This window comes from Hylobates moloch, unplaced genomic scaffold, assembly GCF_009828535.3.
Source record: "Hylobates moloch isolate HMO894 unplaced genomic scaffold, HMol_V3 SCAFFOLD_19, whole genome shotgun sequence".
Taxonomy (NCBI): Eukaryota; Metazoa; Chordata; class Mammalia; order Primates; family Hylobatidae; genus Hylobates; species Hylobates moloch.
In genome coordinates, this window is record NW_026652294.1 from 13,590,794 (window position 1) to 13,611,681 (window position 20,888).

The window sequence follows — 20,888 nt, forward strand, 5'->3', positions numbered from 1 at the left end:
AAAAAAAAAAAAAAAAAAAAGGTGTGAGGGGGAGCCTGACCTATTCTGGGGCCCAGGGAAGGCTTCTGAATGTTTCCATGGAGACCTGATGGAAGGCCAAGGGAGAGGAAGGGGCAGGTGCAGCAGGAGAAGGAAGCAGAACCAATTGTGCAGGACTGTGTGTGCTGCGGAAGGGTGTCTTGTCTATGTCTTGAAAAGAAGGAACGTCTAGAAGGGTGGGTGACCTTGGGCAAGGCTTCCTCTTCTGTTAGCCTCAGTTTCCTCATCTTTTCAACAGCGACATGTTTGCCCTCCTTGCAAGGTTGTTGAAGAGCCCTTCAGTTAAGCACCTAGCACGGCACCTGCCACCTTGGAGGTGCCCAGTAAGTGGAGCCATTGGCCTAATGGTTGTGACAGAGGCGGGACAGAAATCCAAGCTGCCTGCCCAGCTCGCCTTCTAGCAGCTGCCCCTGCAGTCCCTGCCTTCTTCCAGGGCTGCTTCTAGGAGACACTGAGCCAGGAGCTGTTACTGGGCTTAACACATTGGCCCAAGTTCCAGTTCACTCTCTGCTGTAGTGTTCCCCTGCTGTCATATCACTGCCCTTTGCCAGCCAGGCTAACGCGGCCTGGGAAAAGGCTGGGGTGAGTCTACAGCTACAGTCAGCCTTAGAAGCTGTTGTCCTCCCTCCCTCCTCCCACCTTCCACAGTGCCCCAGGCTCCAGCAGATGACCTAGTCAGTCTTTACAGATCCCTAATTCCTGTGATTAGCTGGGTAACCATGTACCCTGCAAGTGAGATGCACGGTGGCACAGAGCTGGCAGCCCCAGGCTTGACCAGCAGCAGCAGGACTACATTATTCTGAGAGTGAAGCCAGCTTGGACTCCCTCTCTCCTGATTCGGGGAAGGAGTCTTCCTAAAGCAGGAAGGAGCTGATCATTGACTGCATGCATGCCTGGAGCCATGCAGGATGCTTTGCTTGCTACCTGGCTTAGTTCTTTTTTTTTTTTTTTTTTTTTTTTTTTTTTTGAGACAGTCTCACTCTGTCGCCCAGGCTGAAGTGCAGTGGTGCGATCTCGGTTCCCTGCAAAATCCGCCTCCCGGATTCAAGTGATCCTCCCACCTCAGCCTCCCAAGTAGCTGGGACTACAGGCACACGCCACCATGCCCAGCTAATTTTTGTATTTTTAATAGAGATGGGGTTTCACCATGTTGGCCAGGCTGGTCTTGAGCTCCTGACCTCAGGTGATCTGCCTGCCTTGACCTCCCAAAGTGCTGGGATTACAGGTGTGAGCTACTGTGTCCAGCCATACTTGGCTTAGTTCTAACAACAGACCCTTGCTGTGGGTCCTGTTGGCTGCATTTTACAGATAAGTACCTGAGGCTTGGGGGTCACACTGCTGGCAAGTGACAAAAAGGCTGGATTCTATTCCAGGTCACCATGACCTTACCCAGCCCCCAACTCTGAGTGGCGGACCTTTGGGCTATGTTTTGCTGTATTTGGGATTTCATTCAGTTTCACTGTAGGAGTCCTGGAAACGAGATGGGGGAGCCTGAGCTTTGATCTCTTCCTGTGGCAAGTGGCTGCAAGAACTGCTGCCGCTCTTTCTCAGGAGTGTCCCAGGATGATCAAGCTGGAGCCACCTCAGTGATGAATATGGCCACCCCCTTGTCCACATAGTGGAAACTGAGGCACAGAGAAGGCAAGCAACTTGCCTGAGGTTACAAGGTTGGTCAGTGGAGCTGGGGCTCTCCCGGGGCCCTCCTCCATTGGCTTTCTGTCCTTCCCTCCCTCGCTGGCCTCTGTGCAGTCTCCACGCATTGGAAGACCCCAGTCTGTGGCTCCTGGACCTCTTTTCTTCATTGCAGTCCGCCAGTGACCCAATCTTGAGATCCTAATTACCATCCACATGCCCACAAGTCTCAAGATCTCTAGCCCATCCCACCTCTGAATTCCAACCTATCAGTCCAGTTGCCTTCTTGGCCTCTCATTAGAGATTTAAGAGAACAGTGAACTTGATGTGTCTAAAACACAACTCTTGAGTTAGCTCTGCACCCAACCCCCAGCTCTCACCCAAACCTGTTCCACCCACAGTCTTCCTGGATTTAGTAACTGTACCATCATCTACCCAGTTATTCAGGCAGAAAGCCTTGGAATTATCCTATATTTCCCCTTCCCTCATCCCCCACATCTAACCCATTAGCAAAAATATATTGTAATCTGACCCCTCTCCTCATCTCCACTTTCATCTGATGCGACACAACGTTAACTGTCCTCTTGCACCCTCCTTCGCCTTCAGGAATGTATTCTCACAGCAACAGCATGCCCTCTTTAAAATATAGAACAGGCCGGGTGTGGTGGCTCATGCCTGTAATCCCAACACTTTGGGAGGCCAAGGCAGGTAGATCACCTGAGGTCAGGAGTTCAAGACCAGCCTGGCCAACATGGCAAAACTCCATCTCTACCTAAAATACAAAAATTAGCCAGGCATGGTGTCACATGCCTGTAGTCCCAGCTACTCAGGAGGCTGAGGCAGGAGAATCACTGGAACCCGGGAAGTGGAGGTTGCAGTGAGCCAAGATCACACCACTATACTCCAGCCTGGGGGACAGAGTGAGACTGTCTCAAACAAACATAGAACAGGTTGTATCATTCCCCTGCTTGAGGATCCTTCGGCAACTTCACATCAATTCAGGATGAAACCTCAACTCCTTGCCAGGGCCCATAAGGCCCTGTGAGGCCTGCCTGAGCTTCCGGAAGTTTCCATTCTCCAGTCTCATCTCCTCCTACTCAGAATGATGCAGCTTTTCCTGTTTTTTGTTCCATGGACACCCCAAGGTTGCCCTTGCTTCAGGGCCTTTGCACGTCTCCCCTCTTCTTGGAACCCTCTTCCCAAGACTGTGGCTTGGTTGGTTCCTTATTGTGGGTATCACTCACTGCCTTCTCAGAAAGGCCTTCCCTGACCACCCTGTCTAGAAAGCAGCACCTCTGTGTCCTCTTGTCTGTTCCCCATAGCCCTTAACATCATCTAAAATTTTCTGCATTATCTGCCTGCTTCTGCATTGTCTTTTCTGCTCAGTGGAATGTAAGCACTGGGACTGTTTTTGGTCCCTGCTGTAGCCTCAGTGTGCCTAGCATGTAGCAGGCACTCCATGCATGCATGCATGCTTATTGACAGAACACACCACATGGATTAAGGGTCTAAGTTACAAACCAAGTTTCTTCCAAGTTGTCTCTCAAACTCTTTTTTTTTTTTTTGAGATGGAGTGTTGCTCTGTTGCCCAGACTGGAGTGCAGTGGTGCGATCTCGGCTCACTGCAACTTCCACCTCCAGGGTTCAAGCATTTCTCCTGCCTCAGCCTCCCAAGTAGCTGGGACCACAGGCGCCTACCACCATGCCCGGCTAATTTTTTGTAGAGACTGCGTTTCACTGTGTTAGCCAGGATGGTATGGATCTCCTGACCTTGTGATCTGCCCACCTCGACCTCCCAAAGTGCTGGGATTACAGGCGCCCGGCCTAGTAACATGAGCTCTCTTATTATTATTCCTACTATTATTACTGTTAGTAATTTTAGAGAGAAGGTCTCTCTCTGTCACCCAGGCATTATTGTTTTGTTTTTGAGACAGAGTCTCGCTCTGTCGCAGGCTGGAGTGCAGTGGTGCGATCTCGGCTCACTGCTAGCTCTGCCTCCCGGGCTCAAGCAATTCTCCTGCCTCAGCCTTGTGAGTAGCTGGGATTACAGGCACGCACCACCATGCCTGGATAATTTTTGTATTTTAGTAGAGACGGGGTTTTGCCATATTGCCCAGGCTGGTCTCAAACTCCTGACCTTAAGTGATCCACCTACCTCAGCCTCCCAAAGTGCTGGGATCACAGGCGTGAGCCACCAAGCTCAGCCAATCATTATTTTTATTACCACCACTATCATCATCAGTTTGACTTCTGAAAGAGGCAGCTGTTGATTCCTCTCTGCCTTCAAGTAATAATACTTATGCCACTTTTCACATTCAGTGCCCTTCAGTGGCTTCCTGTTTCACTTAAGGAGAAAACCCCACCTACCTATCCAGCAACATGTGAGCCTCCACCTACCTCTCCAGCCTCAGCTTGCATGCTCTTTCCTGTTGCTTACTGCCTTGCTGTCGTACCAGCCACACTGCAGTTCTTCATGTGATTTATGTTCATCCCACACCAAGCACTCTCCCTGGAATATGCTTTCCCTCCTTCTTCACCTGGTGAATGCCTACTCTTCCTTCTTTCGATCTCAGCTTGGCCATTACTATCTCAGCCTTCCATGACCACCGACTAGGGGAACCCTCCTTATATCACACTCTCAGAGTAACATGTGCCTCTGCTGTAGCCTTCATCACAGCCGTCAGTTTACACTTATTCCTTCAACTTGAATTAATGTCAGCCTTTTCTAATCAACGCTAAGCTCCACGGGAACAGAGACCAAATCATTCTTTGCTCACCTTGGTACTCCTAACATTAGAACAGTGCCTTGCACATAGAAGATATCTAGTAAATATTAAATGAATGAATGAGTGATGAGAAAGCCTTTGGGTTAGACAGTCATCCTGCAGACCAAGCCCAAAACTTCCCCAAGAGAAAATCTGCTGCCTTTGAATAAAACCAGCCTTTCTCACTGGCTTCCTGCCATGGGACATAAACAGCCTTCTTGACTTCCAGTGAGTTCTGCTGGCTAGAGATGTGACCTTGGGTGGTCACAGGGTACCCGTGGAGTAGGAAAAGTCTTTGTCCCTCTAAGCTGAGATAGAAACTGGATATGAAACCACAATGCAATGGAGAAGTCTGTCTCACTTCCTGAGCGCAGCCATTTCTCAGTGCCAGGCACTTTCAGCTCTTCCTTCCCTCTTCAAACAGGGTCACTTACCGTGTCCTGATGGTGGAATCCTCTACTTTGGTTTTTCTGGCCAGCAGTGTTTTATTTAATGGGTTGGCACAAAGGTTCTCAAAGGCCTACAGACCTGGGCCAGTCCCCCACAGAGTCAGCACCAGGACATGGTGAAACGAGAGAAACAGGGACAAAGTCGGGAGTTTTCATAAAGATAAATTAATTCTGAAATTCTCTGCCCTACTTTTTTCTGTGTCAGGATGCCCTTTCTTTTATGAAACAAGGGTGCCAGGCGTTGGCCATTTTTTTCAGTGTCCTTGTTTGTCAAAATCACCTATTTAATCTTCTTTTGAAACTTACTGGTCTGTGGACAGTGGCTGAGCCAGGAGGAGAACTTGGGTTTTGTAGTTCCAGGTTTGCAGTCTCTCCCCTCTGTCGCCCCTCCCTGGAGAGGATCAGATGCAGGGGAGACAGGAGGGCTGGCTGTAAATTATTGACAGGCTGCCATGTGGAAGAGGGGAAGCACTGGTTCTGTAACCAGGGAGCAGAGTCAGGGTCACCGGGTCGCAGTTTCAGAGGGGCATATTTCAACTGGGTTAGAATAAACTCTTTGACAGGCAGGAATTCAACAATAGAATGGGCTACCCCACCCATGGTGGTCAGGCACAGGTATAGCAGCCATATTTGGGCTGTTGGAGGGACTATCCCAGCCTGGGGGTACTGGTTAAGGATTTTGGCCTTGGATTCAAATCGACCTGGGTTTCAGCACTACTTTTACCACTTTTTATCCGGGGCAAATCAGTTTCCTGCTGTTTAAAATGGGGGTAAATCACGCCTCCCTCAGAGTCCTGTGAGGATTGAAAGAAGGGGTGCCAGCCGGGCACAGCGGCTCACGCCTGTAATCCCAGTGCTTTGGGAGGCCAAGATGGGAGGATTGCTTGAGCTCAGGAGTTTGAGACCAGCCTTGGTAACATAGTGAGACCTCGTCTCTACTACTACTATTAATAATAAACTAGCTGGGCATAGTGGCATGTGCCTGAAATCTCAGCTACTTGGAAGGCTGAGGTGGGAGAATTGCTTGAGTTCAGGAAGTCAGCTGCAGTGAGCCAAGATCGCGCCACTGCACCCCAGCCTGGGTGACAGAGTGAGAGCCTGTTTCAAAAATAAAGAAAAGAAAGAAGGGGTGCCCAGGCCACAAAAGGGCATTTTGTGAGATGTGGGCACATTACTGGCACATCTGTCTCCAGGGAGTTTACTAATTCCTGGGAAATAAGGAATGCCACTCTCTGGTGGAGAGGAAGAGACTCACAGAGAAAAACAGTTTATGAAGTGGTGTGTGGTGGCCCACGCCTGTAATCCCAGCACTTTGGGAGGCCGAGGCGGGAGGATCACCTGAGGTCAGGAGTTTGAGACCAGCCTGGCCAACATGGTGAAACCCCGTCTCTACTAAGAATACAAAAATTAGCCAGGTGTGGTGGCTGATGCCTGTAATCCCAGCTACTCGGGAGGCTGAGGCACGAGAATCGCTTGAACCGAGGAGGCAGAGGCTACAGTGAGCCGAGATCGTGCCACTGCACTCCAGCCTGGGTGATAGAGCAAGACTCCGTCTCAATAAAAGAAAAAGAAAAGCAGTTTATGAGCAAAGACCAGCAAGAGCACCACAGACTCACATGCTGGGGCAGTTCTTAGGATGGGAGATCAGCCAAGGGCTGACTGACCAGGGAGGAATCCTTGGAGGAGGCCCCACCTAAGCTGAACTCTGAGATACCATCAGACTTCTGGTTTCTACTACTAGGTTAGTAGACAGAAAGGAGTGAGAGCTTCTCAGGAGAGCCTACAGTGGTCTCTGGCACAGAGTAGTAAAAAAAAATTTTTTTTTTTAGACAGGATCTCACTTTGTCACCCAGGCTGGAGTGCAGTGGCATGATCTCAGCTCACTGAAGCCTCGACCTCCCAGGTTCAAGACATCCTCCTGCCTCAGCCCCCCCAGGTAGCTGGGACTACAGGTATGCACCACCATGCCCAGCTAATTTTTGTATTTTTTTTTATAGATGAGGTTTTGCCATGTTGACAAGGCTGGTCTCAAACTCCTGAGCTCAAGCAATCCGACTTGGCCTCTCAAAGTGCTGGGATTACAGGCATGAGCCACTGTGCCTGGCCAAATAGTAAATGTTAATTGGAAGTAGCTGTTATTATTACCTAAGTTTCAAGGGTGTTTCAAGGGCATGGAAATACCTCTTTCTTTGGGTTCCCACAGCACTGTGGGCATATTCCTGGCACATCAGATATGCTTGGTGTATGCTGAATGAACAGGGGGAAGATTAGTTGGCCACAGACTAGAGGGAGATATGATTAGATCTAAGTAAGCTAGGAAAAATGGGAGCATCCATCTCTCTGTACACCCATCCATCCATATATCCATCTATCTCCATCCACCCACACATTCATCCATCCATCCATCCATCCATATATACATCCACCGATCCATTCATCATCCATCCATCCATCCATCCATCCATGTTTCAAGCAGAGAACAAGACAAAATCACTGCATTCATGAAGCTTAAATTGAGTGAGGCAGGGCTTGCAGATATAAATCAAATAATGGTAAATAAGGGTAAAATTGTGACAATGATAAGTGCTACAGACATAAAGGGCACATGGTGCTAGGAGAGTCCATCACAGGGCAATCTGACCTAGTCATGAAGGTCAGCAAAGGCTCCCCAAGTGACCATAGAACTGAGAACTACAGAGTGAGCAGGATTAAGTAGAAGAATTGGGGAGGAAAAAATGTTCGGGAAGAGAGGAAAGGGCACGCACAGGGCAAGATAAAGTTGGGAAGTAGGCCTGACCATGCAGTTCTCTTGGGCATGCTGAAGATTTTGATTTTTATTCTTAGAGGTTCTAAGCAAGGAGCAGGTGACAGGATCAGATTTGTATTTTTAAACGATTACTTTGGCTGTGGTTATAGAAGATGGAAGCAGGGGATGGGATGAGCAAGTGTGAAAGCCAGAGGCCTGTGGGAAGCTAATGTAGATGTCCAGGAAATTCATGATGGAACCTTGGACTGGGGAGGTGATGGGGGGAGGGGAGGAGTGGATGGACTTGAGGGCCATTTAGGAGATAAAATGGACATGATTGGGCCACGGGTTTTGTGGGAAGGATAAGGGTGAGGGAGTTATCTAGGATGACACCCAGGTTTCTGGATAAAACTGTTGCCAGGCAACAGAGAGAAAGCCAGAAGGGAGTGGGGAAGGGGTGGGACACATTTTCCCTTGCAGTTGTTTTTATGCCTGTGTTTGCAAAATAAAGGGTGTTGGAGGTGTGGGCGTGCACAGCTCGCTGATTGCCCACCCAAGGATAAGAAGACTGGTTTAAGAAGATTGCATGTTGCAGGGTAAAGGGAGCTAGGTGTTCTATTCTGGGCTCTGCATGCAGGTGGCTGTGTGACTTCACTCCCCTGGCCTGGGACTCTGAAACAGACATCCCTCCTTGTCTGGCAATTTCATGGCAAAAAGCAGCCTGAGTCTTATTTGTCCACTCATGCTATTTACAGGACTACTCCTTGGGAAGTTATTTCTTGTAGATCCACTTTATCCAGAGCCTGAAGGTGAAAAAGCATCAAGTCTAGAATGTGAGATCTGAAAGGAATCACAGAACCCATTTTCCCAATCTTCTAATTTTACACTGGGGCAGCCCCCGTGTCTGACCCATGTCTCTATGCTACTCCACTACCTTGCCTACAGAAAGAGAGGTTAAGGAGTTTGTCCAAAGCCACAAAGCTATTGGGCATAAGGAGGTGACCCCACATTCCTTTTCTTACTTTGGGGGTGGGGATTTTTCTGCAGCCTGCAGTTATTTCCTAGGACAGATGGGGCTAGGTAGAACTGTGGGGATGAGCTAAGATCATAGACACAGGTGATGCTGAGCATCTGGGGGAATAATTCATCTGAAGCTGTGCCCTGCTGAGTTGGAGTCCTTTCTGACTCTTTAAAGATGCCTCTTGTTATGCACCCCGTCGTGACTCCTGAATATCCTCCTGGGGTTGCAAGATGCTCTTTGCAAAAAAAAAAAAAAAGGAATGCAGAAAACCCACCCCACCCCCTGAAAATGAGACATAGAGACAAAAAACATGGTTTGAACCTCACTGCTTAGGTTTCCATGGTGGCTCCACTCTGCTGCCCTTCCCATTGGCTAGGTGTCCTGCTCCAGCTTTAGCAACAGAGACTCAGATACTCGTCTCCTTCCTGATTGGCCAGGCTGTGCTGCAGTGCCATGGCAACAGAAGCAGAGGGACCAGTCCCTGCAGAACAACTTGAGTCACCATCTACCTGGGGTGGGCTGAGATCCAGAGGACTGCCTGTGGGGGATGGAAAGGGGAACAGGTAGCCCCACCTAAGCTCACAGTCAGGTAGGGACCTCCCCGCCACCGGTTGCTCAGGGGTTTTGGAGGCTGGTGGGCTTCTCCTCCTCATCTTGTCTACCCTGTATCTTGCAGCTTCTTCCAGCCTTTTCTTGCTCCATGGGTCCTGTCTCCCTCAGAAGAAAAATCACACCACTAGCAGTGCCAGGGGTTAACTCATTTGCCCAAAGTCTTGCAAATTACTAATAAAAGCCAGGGTTTGAACTCGTATTTATATTGCCTGGTTTAAAGGCTTTAGAGGGGCTTTGCCGGGGGTCCTTTCAGTTTTAATATCTCTCCCCTTTTTATTCACCAAACAGCAAATGCATTTCAAAGCACTATTTCATCTAAATTATCTCATCACCTCAACAACCCTATGAGTTCGGTAAGTCAGAGATTAATGACCCATTTTATAGATGAGGACACTAGAGCCCAGAGAAGGCAAATGATTTGTTCCATGTCACACAGCACATTAGTGCCAGAGCTGGGCTTTTAACCCAGGCCTTCTGAATCCTTGTCAGAGCTCTACCTCCAAACCACTGACCTATCTATACCAGGGGGCTTCCAGGAGGGTTGGAGGCCCTCTAAGGGCTTCTCTGAGTGGTCTTCTCATTTGTTACAGAAGCCAGTTAGAATCAGGCAGTCCGTTGTGGACCAAGGGGTCATACCATAGCCCTAGTCTTGGCCAGGCAACCCCTCAATGTGGCTCTGGTCTCCAGGAAGGGTCTGCTTTTAATTGCAAACCTTGCTTTTCCCCTCAACCCCTATGTGCCAACAGGTGAAGAAGTACTCATAAGCTTACCTGCAATCGGTTTTACTGTTTCTGTGTGCTTGAAGCTGTGCTGGGCATGCATGTTCTCACTGAATTCTCATCACAACCTTAGGAGTTCGGTCTTCACTGTCCACTCCTAATAGATGCAGAAACCGGTGCTCAGGAAGGTCAAGCAGCATCCCCAAGGTCACACAGTCATGGAGAGATAATACCAACACAAGTCCATCTAACTTGAAAGTAGCCTGGCTTGAACTATGGTGATGCTGTCTCTGTTCCTACAGAATGTAGAATGATAGCTTAAAGTGGCACCTGGGATCACCCCTGTAATCCCAGCACTTTGGGAGGCCGAGGCAGGTGGATCACAAGGTCAAGAGTTCGAGACAAGCTTGACCAACATGGTGAAATCCTGTCTGTAGTGAAAATACAAAAATTAGCCAGGAGTGGTGGCACATGCCTGTAATCCCAGCTACTCAGGAGGCTGAGGCAGGAGAATCACTTGAACCCGGAAGGCGGAGGTTGCAGTGAGCTGAGATCGCGCCTCTGCACTCAAGCTTGGGTGACAGAGCGAGACTCTGTCTCAAAAAAAAAAAAAAAAAAAAAAAAAAAAGAGGCACCCTGGAGCTGATTCTTTTTCTCTTGGGTATGCATTTTTTCCTCAACTGAAGCTGTGGCTACTGGACCAATTCCTTGGCACTGGAAAAAGCAGACTCTGAGGACTCTGAGGGACTTGGAAATAGTTGGCCCCTGGGAAGTGACTCAGTGTCCCCAACACTCTCTCCCATTGCCCAGTTTCCCAGCTTGGTGATCTTACAGAAGGGCGTGGCTGGGCTGCTGGTAATTTGCAGCTAACCTGGAGGAGAGAAGCCCCAGTAACTTCCTTGGCCTGAATCTAAGCCCCTGCTGAAAAATGAACATTTTGGCAGTTTCCTTTTCTTCCTACTCAACTTGGGCTCCCTGAAGCTCTTGCCCCTGAAACAGAGCCCAGCCACCTGGCCTGCCCTCCTGCCCTCCCAAGGGCATTGGTTTTGGAAGACACAACCAGGCAGGAGCTCCCACCTGCCACGCTGCTCCCCCAAGCGCCACAGCAGCAAGGGGCAGGCACACAATCTCTCCATCAACAATTACACAGCTTCTCTGTGCCAGACACCACACACACAGGCTCAAGGGAGATGGTAGGGAACAAACCATTCTGGCCCCTGCCTTCATGGAAACTGCAGCCTCATGGCGGAAATGCACTGCAGGTCCATAAGTGAATACATCATGGTTTCAGACAGTGATAAATGCCTTGGACAGGATGAAACAGGATAATGGCATAAACAGCAATTGGTAGGGGTTTGAGTGGGGAGGGAAAGGACTGAAAGGGAAGGGAGCAGGCACCTGAATGAGGAGGAGGCAGTTGTCTTGGTTATCTATAGCCGCCTAACCCCCAAACTTAGTGGCTTACAACAACCATTTATTATTTTTCATGAGTCTGGTTGGCCTGAGTGGTTCCTCTGCCTGTTTCTCCTGGTCACACATGCAGCTGCATTCAGCTGGAGTCACAGCTGAGCTGGAAGGTCCAAGAAGGCCTCTCTCACACATCTAGTGGTTGGTGCTGGCTGTTGGCTGGGGTGTCTCAGATCCCTATCACATGGCCTCCCATCCTCCCGCTGGTAGACCAGCTGCCTTATGTGGTGGTCTAGGAGCAGCATTCCAAGAGGGGGAAGGCACAAGCTTGCAAGGTCTCTTGAGGCCTAAGCTCCTGAACTCATAAAGGGTCACTTCTGCCACATTCTGTTGTCAGAGCAAGTCACAAGCCCAGCCCAGATTCAAAGGGCAGGGAAAGGGATGCCACTTCTTGATGTAGGGGGAGCAGCAAAGTATTTGTGGCCTTATTTATGAGACATGATCAGCCAGGTGTAGTGGCTCACACCTGTAATCCCAGAACTTTGGGAGGCCAGCGTGGGCAGATCATTTGAGGCCAGGAGTTCAAGACCAGCCTGGCCAACATGGTGAAACTCCATCTTTGTATTTTATAAATTTATAAATTGATAAATATTATATTTTATATAAAAAGAGACACAATCCACATTGCAGATAGTAACAAAAATGATTTTGAGGTGGACCAAAGTTGTGATTCGTATGAAATCTTTTTTTTTTTAAATTTTTTGAGACAGGGTCTCACTCCATTGCCCACGCTAGAGTACAGTGGCACAATCATAGCTCACTGCATCCTCAAGCTCGCAGGCTCAAACAATCCTCCTGCCTTGGCCTCCTGCGTAGGCATGCACCACAACACCTAGTTAATTAAAAAACTGTTTTCGTAGAGATAAGGTCTTGCTCTGTTGCCCTGGCAGGACTGTAGCGACACAATCATAGTTCACTGCATCCTCAAACTCCTCATCTCAAGCGATCCTCCCACCTGAGCCTCCTGAGTAGCTGGGACTACAGGAGTGTGCCACCCTGCCTGGCTGTTTTTTTCTTATTTTTTGTAGCAATGGGGTCTCACTATGCTGCCCAGACTGGTCTTGAACTTATGCCTGGGACTGTCTTCCTGCCTTGGCCTCCCAAAGTGCTGGGATTACAGGTGTCAGCCACCATGCCTGGCCTATGTGGCCATCTTTAATCTGCGACATCATCCATGTCAAGATCTCTGGGAAGAGTGTTCATGGCAGAGGAAGAGCAGGTGCAAAGACCCTGGGGTAGGATGGCATCCAGAGACCTGAGCCTTGAACAATGGTGTGATGGTTGATACTGAGTGTCAACTTGATTGGACTGAAGGATACAAAGTATTGATCCTGGGTGTGTCTGTGAGAGTGTTGCTAAAGGATATTAACATTTGACTCAGTGGACTGGGAAGGCAGACCCACCTTTAACCTGGGTGGGCACCATCTAATCAGCTGCCAGTGCTGCTAGAATGTAAACAGGCAGAAAAAATGTAAAAGAGAGACTGGTCTAGCCTCCCAGCCTACATCTTTCTCCTGTGCTGGATGCTTCCTGCCCTCGAACATTGGACTCCAAGTTCTTCAGTTTTGAAACTCGGACTGGCTCTCCTTGCTCCTTAGCCTGCAGATGGCCTATCGTGGGACCTTGTGATCATGTGAGTTAATATGTAATAAACTCCCCTTTATATATATATGCACATATATACACACATACATATATACACATATATATATACACACACATATATATATGCCATTAATTATGTCCCTCTAGGGAACCCTGACTAATATAAATGGGTTCCTCTACTCCCTTAGTTTCCTGTCCTGTAAAGTGGGAACTAAGGATGTCTCCCTGGCTCCTTATAGGAATACAGGATGTAAGATGCTTTGCTTCAAGGCTGGGTTAGGATTTTGGTTATTGGCCAGTGGCAGGGAGGAGAGGCCAACACAGGAGCTCAGCTTGGCTTCCCCCAAGCTCACCAGCGTTTGTTGAGCACTGTCTGGCAGGAAGGCACAGTGCTCAGCACCACAGGTCATAGCTGGGGAGTCTGAGGGTTGCTGATCTTGCCAAGCTTATGGGATAAAAAGATTGCTTGCTGCCCCGGATGTGACTGAGACATACCAGATGCATCTCAGAAGAAAAGAGCTGGGAGGACTGTGGGGCTCAGGGAAGGCCTGGAGGAGATAGGGTTCCAACAGGGCTTTGAGGGGCACATAGGATTTGGCTGAAGGAGGGGAAACTGTTGATAGGAAAAGTGTAAGGGGCTGTGGAATTTAGTAATTCACTGCAACAAATGTTTGCTGAACCCCTACCATATGCCACGTGAACGGGACAGACAGACAGAGTCACTGTGAGGATCCAGAGGAGACACAACACAGGCCTTGAAAGGAAGTGATGATGCTTCAGAGGCCTGAGGATGAGTCAGGTTAAGCACTGTGGGGCACTGGGAGGAGGATATGATACCAAGAGGGTTCCAACGAAAGGACATCTGCAAAGGACAGAGGGGAGGGAGGGCTTGAGTTTCTCAAGTAAAGGCAATAAGCTGTGTCTGAAGCAGAGGGTCCATGTGGAAGAGAGTGGAGGGATGAGCTCAGGGAGAAACTGGTCTCATGGGCTAACTAAAGACTTCGTCCTTTTTCCTGGCCAGGCGCAGTGGCTCACACCTGTAATCCCAGCACTTTGGGAGGCCAAGGCAAGCAGATCACTTGAGGCCAGGAGTTCGAGACCAGCCTGGCCAACATGGTGAAATTCTGTCTCTACTATAAATACAAGCATTAGCTGGGCATGGTGGTGCACGCCTGTAGTCTCAGCTACTCAGGAGGCTGAGGCAGGAGAAACGCTTAAACCTGGGAGGCGGAACTTGCAGTGAGCCGAGATGGCGCCACTGTACTCCAGCCTGGGCGACAGGCTTTTGAGACTCCGTCTCAAAGAGAAAGAAAGAAAAAAAAAGCTTTGTCCTTTTTCCTAAGGGCAATGTATGTCGGAACACCAGATTTAGCAAATTAAAATACAGGTTGTCCTGTTAAATTTAGATTTCATGTGAACAACAAATAATTTCTGTAGTATGTGTATGCAATTTCTGGGACGTTCTTATGCTAAAATATTATTCATTGTTTATCTGAAATTCAGTTTTTGTTTGTTTGTTTGTTTGTTTGTTTTTAAGACAGGGTCACACTATGTTGCCCAGGCTGGCCTCAAACTCCTGGCCTCAAGCGATCTTCCTGCCTCAGCCTGCTGAGTAGCACTGCGGGTGTGTGCCACCATACCCAGCTTGAAATTCAGTTTTAACTGAGCCTCCTGTATTTTCTCTGGAGACCTTAAGTGTGGGATCATGGAAAGGTTTTAAGCAGGGCGAGGACAATGTCAGATTTACATTTTGGGAAGCTCCCAGGATTCGTGGGAAAATAGACTGGAGGGAGACCAGGAAGGGGCGGGGGATGAGGTTCCTCCTATTGTCCAGGCCAAAGAAGTGGAGGTCACTACCAGGAATGGGGCCATTGCATCATGTCTTCCAACACATCTGCCTCCCTGACTAGGCATGTGGCCTTGGATAAACCCCAGCTGATGAAGCCCCAGAGGGCTGCAGGCCAGTCAGACCCCAGCTGTGCTGTGTGAGCCCCTGGCATGGTTTACTCCCTCCCAGATGCTCATCTGCCAAACAAAGGGGTCAGATGATCAGAGAGATTGTCCATGAGGGCCCTTCTGCTTCTGCCATCCTGGGGCCCTCCACCCATCCTTTTCACCCACCAGGTGCAAAGTCCAAACCTGAGATGCTTGGCTCCCAGGTCATCCTTCCTGTGCCTCCTTGCTCCTTCTTCCCTCCCACCATCACTCTGCCCGATGAATGCCTGAAGGGGCCCCGTGTCTCCTCTCTCCAACCTCAGGTCCCAGGCCTGGTTTTGGAGAAGGGTCTCAGCCTGTGTTGACAGCCTGCAATGAGTGAAGCTAGGTCTTTGGCATCACTCGTTTCACTGAATCCTCACAGCAGTGCTACAAGGAAAGCATCATTCCCATTTCACAGATAAGGGGGACTGAGGCTCAGCAGTCCACTTGATGACCCAGTCACACAGCTGTGCAGGGGGCAAACCTGGAGTGGAGTCCAGGTCTGGCTGGCGCCAGTGCTCTGCCCTCCCGCTGTCTCCATGGAATGTACCCAGGAGCCCCTAATCCCCCACTGATTTAGTGTTCGGGCTCGGTCAGCAGTCTTCTTGTCCCACTGCAGGCATGTGCAGCCCCGGCTCTTTTTGAGTTAAGCCAGGGACTGAAATGGGTCGGCAGAATGCTCATCTGTTGGGCGCTTTATGGTTTATAAAGCCCTTTCCCATCTGTGCCCTCCTCACAACCCCATGGAGATTCTGCGTGGCCCCTCCAGCTCTTGGAGGCTGTATTTTGCCGCAGTGAAGGCCACATTAAATATTAACAGGGCAGCTCCTGGCCCCGCTGTGACGTCAATTATGGGGCCGCTTGGTGAGGGCTGCGGATGCCTTTCCAAGGTGAAGCGGTGACCGGAATTCAGCTGGCTCGAATGGTGTCCCAGGAGGCTGGCTGTCAGGACTCGGAGAAGATGTTGCTAATGTAAGGCGTGGCAGGAATCCAAAAGCTTTCCTCTGATCTTCCTGGCTCCCTCAGGGCCTGGTGGCATCCTGAGGCTGGCGAGATGCATTCAGTCATTTGGCAGATATTTATTGAGCACCTGCTATATGCCAAGTACAGTGCAAGGCTCTGGGGAGATGGCTGTGAATGTGATGAGGTCTTTGCATAGTGGTGCTCCCTGTGTGGTTGAAGAAAGAGAGAAACCCAGCTCTGTGGGCTAGGGCAGGTGCCCACTCCAGCCTGAGGCCAAGGGATCCTTCCAAAAGAAGTCAGGGTGATACTGAAACCTGAAGAAGGAGCCCAAGTTAGGTAGGGAAAGAGGAGGGGCAAGAGAATGCACATAGAGAATACCTTTCGAGGTCGGATCCTGGTTCTACCTGTTCCTAGCCATTTATCTACAAATTAGGTTCCCACCACGCAGGGTTGTTGTGAGAACTAAATGAAGCCATTGCTAGTGACAGCACAGGCTGGATGCACAGTGAGGTGCCCAGTGGGAGCTCACGGGTAGCTGCTGGGAAAATAGCTCTGGGCCATGCATGGTGGCTCACACCTGTAATCCTAGCACTTTGGGAGGCTGAGGCAAGAGGATCACTTGCATCCAGGAGTTCAATACCAGCCAGGGCAACACATTGAGACCCCGTCTCTACAAAAAACAGAAAATTAGCCAGGCGTGTAGTCAGTCCCAACTACTTGGGAGGCTGAAGTGGGAGGATCACTTGAGTCCAGGAGGTCAAGGCTGCAGTGAGCCAGGATTGCGCCACTGCACTCAGCCTGGGTGACACAGGAAGACCTTGTCTAAAATAAAAAAAAAGGAAGGAAAGAGGAAAGGAAAGAAAGGACGGAAGGAAAGAAAAGAGATGGAAGGAAGGAAAGAAAAAGAAAAAGAAAGAGAGAGAAAAAAAGAGAGAGAAAGAGAAAAAAAGAAAAAAAAAGAAATAGTCTGTGTCTTATATGATTCCTTTGCACTGCCAGGAATTCTTGTCCCCATTTTGTAAGTGGAGAAACTACTGAGGCTCAGAGAGGTGACCCGACATGGCCAGGGTTATACTGTGGATTAGACCCCAGGTTGGACATGTGACCCTAGGCTCTGACTTGGGCTTTTTGCCATACTCCATCCACAGGCAACCCATGCAATTATTTCAGCTCAGTGAGACACAGAATCCCACCAGTGATTCCCAGTATGAGTTCCTTGGCTGCATGTCCAAGGGTAGTCTCAGCCTTCTTTGCGATAAGGCCACAGCTATCTGATGATTAGCCCAGGATTGGGCTTCGGGAGGCCTGGGCACAGGCTTGATTTCGCTAACCTGCTGTGTGACCATGGGTGAATTACTTTCCCTCTCTGAGCCTCAGTTCCCACAGGGCCAGCGAATGACCAGCTGTTATTGTCTGGGTCTCTGATCCTCCCAGTAGTGCTGTGGCAAAGGAACTACTTTGAATTTCATATTAAAGATGAAGAACCAGGACAGGCGCGATGGCTCATGCCTGTAATCCCAGCACTTTCGGAGGCTGAGGTAGGCAGATCACTTGAGGTCAGGAGTTTGAGACCAGCCTGGCCAACATGGTGAGACCACGTCCATACAAAAAATACAAAAATTAGCCGGGCATGGTGGTGCGAGCCTGTAATCCCAGCTACTCAGGAGGCTGGGGCAAGAGAATTGCTTGAATCTGGGAGGCGGAGTTTGCAGTCAGCCGAAATCACGCCACTGTACTCCAGCCTGGGCAACATGCGAGACACTGTCTCTAAAAAAAAAAGATAAGGAACCAGCGGTCTGAGACAGACAAAGTGGCATGCATAAGGCTACACAATTAGCAAGTGGGGGCCAGGATTTGGGAACAACCCGTTGCTGGCAGAGCTTCCCATCAGTCCACCATGCTGTGCTGCCTCTTGGAGTAAGAAAGCCAAACTGAATTGTCTCCAAGGTCTTTATTATGGGCCTGTGATTCTGTGAGTTCCCTGCTGCCCCAGGCCTTCAGGACTCAATGACTTCATGGGGAAGCCATTTCAGGTTGTGCTGGTCCTCCAACTGTCCCCATTTCAAGTAGGTAACAGCCCCATAGGCAGCACTCCCTCCCTCCCTCAGACACAACCTCATTCCTCCTGAATGAAGAGGTCTAGTGAGGACAGTGACATGCCCTTTTTAGTCTCCCCCCACCGCACCGCCCCCCGACCCTGACATGCCCATTTTATGGAAAAGAAAACTGAAACTCAGGTCCAACAACTTGCCCAGGTTTCCCCAGCTACTGTGGAAGAGCTAGGATTTGAGGCTGGGTCTGGTAACTCCAGATCTTGTACTCTAAGTAACTGCAAGCTGGCCAGATTCAACAGGACAGCCCTCCTCCTTCTCTGAGCTCCCTCCTGGCTCCTGCAATCCTGCCTGCCTTCCCCCTTGCTCCCTCCCTTTTCTTGCCTTTCACTCAGCTGTCACTTAATGTTAGCTGTCACCTGATTTCAGGTGTTCCCCTTCCTGGGGTGGAAGGGGAGAGGACAAAAGATCTTGGCCACTCACAAAGGGGGCTCTGGTGATGGGAGTTTTGTAATATGCAGAAGGTGTAACCGAATTCAATTCAGCATTCATGGAGCAGTGCCTGGATCCAGGACACTCAGCCAGGCATCCCAGGGGCTCAGATGGTGAACGAAACACAGGCCCCGTCCTCCAGTGCTTACAGTCTATTACAAAGGAAATGGCTGCTTCCTAAGGAAGTGGGAAGCAGAAGGTGTAAGTAACAAAGAGTGTGAACCTTATAGTCAGAAAGACCTGGGTTCAAATCCTAATTCTTCATCTAATAGCAGCATGACTTCGGGTAAGAGGATGCCTTCCTGAGCTTTAATTTTTCCATCTGTTTAATGGGTCTAAGAAGAATAGCTCCCATATTAAATGAGATCTTATACTGCATTAAATGACATAACATAGTGCTTGATGCCCAACAGCAAGCCACAGACATTCCTACCAATGTCACTCTAGGCAGAGAGTGGATACCAGAGTCACAGTGGGAGTAGGTGGAAGGCGAGAGTACTTCTTGTTGGAGAAACTGGGAAGACTCTTTAGAGGAGGTAAGATTTCAGCTGGGTATTAAAGGAATGTAAGAAGCAGAGAATGGGGTGGAGGGATGGGAAAGGACATTCTGGAAACTCATGGGCAGAATCTGGGAACCTGGTGGGCCTAATGTGTCCAGGGAGTGGGTGATGACCTTGAGAAGATGGGCCACAGGCAGGTTATGAAGGGCCAGGTAGAGGAGTTTATATCTTTAACGAGGGAATGGGTCCTACCCACGACCCCAGGGGCAGCTCAGTGCTGTCTCTGCAGAGGCCAGCCAGCCTCCTACAGGAGCTGGCCTTCTCATGTGGCTGTGGTCCTCTCAGATCCCTTTATCTCCTGAGTCAGGGCCAGCCTGCCACCATTATCTACAAGAAGACAGAAGGCTATAACAATCTGCTTGCCTCCTACTAACATACTGGGGAGGAAAAGATGTTTTTTAGTATAGTTGCCTGGCAAAGAACCATGGTGAAAATTCAGCGACCCTCTCCCTTGCTTCTCAGGGTACAGTTTCAGCAGCAGCTGATGACAGTTATGCTCATAGCTCAACAGCTACAAGAATGTTCTCAGACTCTCTGAAGGTCAGGGGCAGTGGTGGGAAGAATGGTGAAGATGGAGCAGAGCCCCTGCTCTCTGTGCTGTGGCTGGGCAAGACACTTAACCTTACTGGGACTCAGTTTCCTCATCTGTAAAATCAAAACAATAATACTGACCTTGCCTTAACCAAGAGACAGAGTAGTAGCAAACTGCTGGCCCATGGCCTGCTATGAAGTAGGAGTTCATTACCTTCTTCGCTCCAGGCCTTGACATGGTCCAAAGACCTGTCTTTTGAAGCAACCCTGTTGTATCCTCTTGAGTTGTCATGACATTGTCTGCTGGTCTTCCAGTGGTGAAATATCCTAGACTTTCAGAGCTGGAATAAAAAGGTACTTTGCCATTTATCATTGCAGCCTCCCATTTCACAGATAAGAAATCCAAGGCTCGAGGCAAAGGAACAGCCTTCTCCAGCTTTCCCGGACCACGCACAACAGCCCCTCCCACCCCAGCCCACCCAGTGGGAACCATGCAAAAGCTTGAGGCAGTTATTCAGATGGTTCAAGCCAAAAGATCTAGAAAATTCTTGCTAAAAAACACAAGCTCCCCGACCATCTGCAGAACTGAAACAAAAGCCTTTTTCGCCCTCATTTTAACTGCAACTCAATAGGTTTTGGCTTTGCCTTCTCCCCCAGAGCTGAGCTCCTCTGAACAAGCTGGAGGGGGGCGGGTGCTGGAACTGGGGCTCTGAGCTCCACCAGCTCATAGAACCAGCTCACAGATTGCAGCTAACAGGACATTTTTGCACTTCTTAATGCCAAAAGCTGCCTTGGGTGCTGGTTTGCTTCCAAGGCGCACTTTGAAAGAAGGGTGGAAGGCTCTAGATGATCCTGAAATCTCTGCACTCAAGATGCTCTTAGTTAAGACACGGGGTGAGATTTGATATCAGCAAAAGGATACTGGGGTCAAAGTAGATGGTGCAAAGTTGGGGTGAGTGGGGAAGGCTTCAGATGACTGCAAGAATCTGACTCTTCTAGGCCTCAGTTTCCTCATACATATAGTGGGGCTAACAGCCTCCTTCCAAGTGAGGATGTGGGGAGAATATGAGAGTAAAGTGTTCATCCTCAAATCAGGCAGAGGGTAAGTGATTAAAAAACAAGAGTCGAGCTGGGCGCGGTGGCTCACACCTGTAATCCTAGCACTTTGGGAGGCTGAGGCGGGCGGATCACCTGAGGTCAGGAGTTTGAGACCAGCCTCAACATGGAGAAACCCCGTCTCTACTAAAAATACAAAATTA

At 49.4% G+C, this 20,888-nt stretch overlaps 1 protein-coding gene across 1 annotated transcript; it reads right to left on the bottom strand.

Moving 5' to 3' along the window:
• Positions 1-15,876: 15,876 nt before the first annotated feature.
• Positions 15,877-20,195, bottom strand: YWHAH-AS1 (YWHAH antisense RNA 1). The gene is made up of 2 exons (XM_032139863.2): positions 19,771-20,195; positions 15,877-16,309 (listed from the first exon to the last, which is right to left on the bottom strand). The coding sequence occupies exons 1-2, from the start codon at positions 20,120-20,122 to the stop codon at positions 15,978-15,980; spliced, it is 684 nt and encodes a 227-aa protein (XP_031995754.1). The 5' UTR covers positions 20,123-20,195; the 3' UTR covers positions 15,877-15,977.
• Between the last annotated feature and the right edge of the window lie 693 nt (positions 20,196-20,888).

Coding starts and splice junctions, on each gene's coding strand:
- YWHAH-AS1 (XM_032139863.2), bottom strand. CDS start 20,122: ATGGTTCCCACTGGGTGGGCTGGGGTGGGAGGGGCTGTTGTGCGTGGT. Junction 16,310..19,770: donor TGTCTCTTGGTTAAGGCAAG/GTCAGTATTATT, acceptor CTCCTTCTTCAG/GTTTCAGTATCACCCTGACT.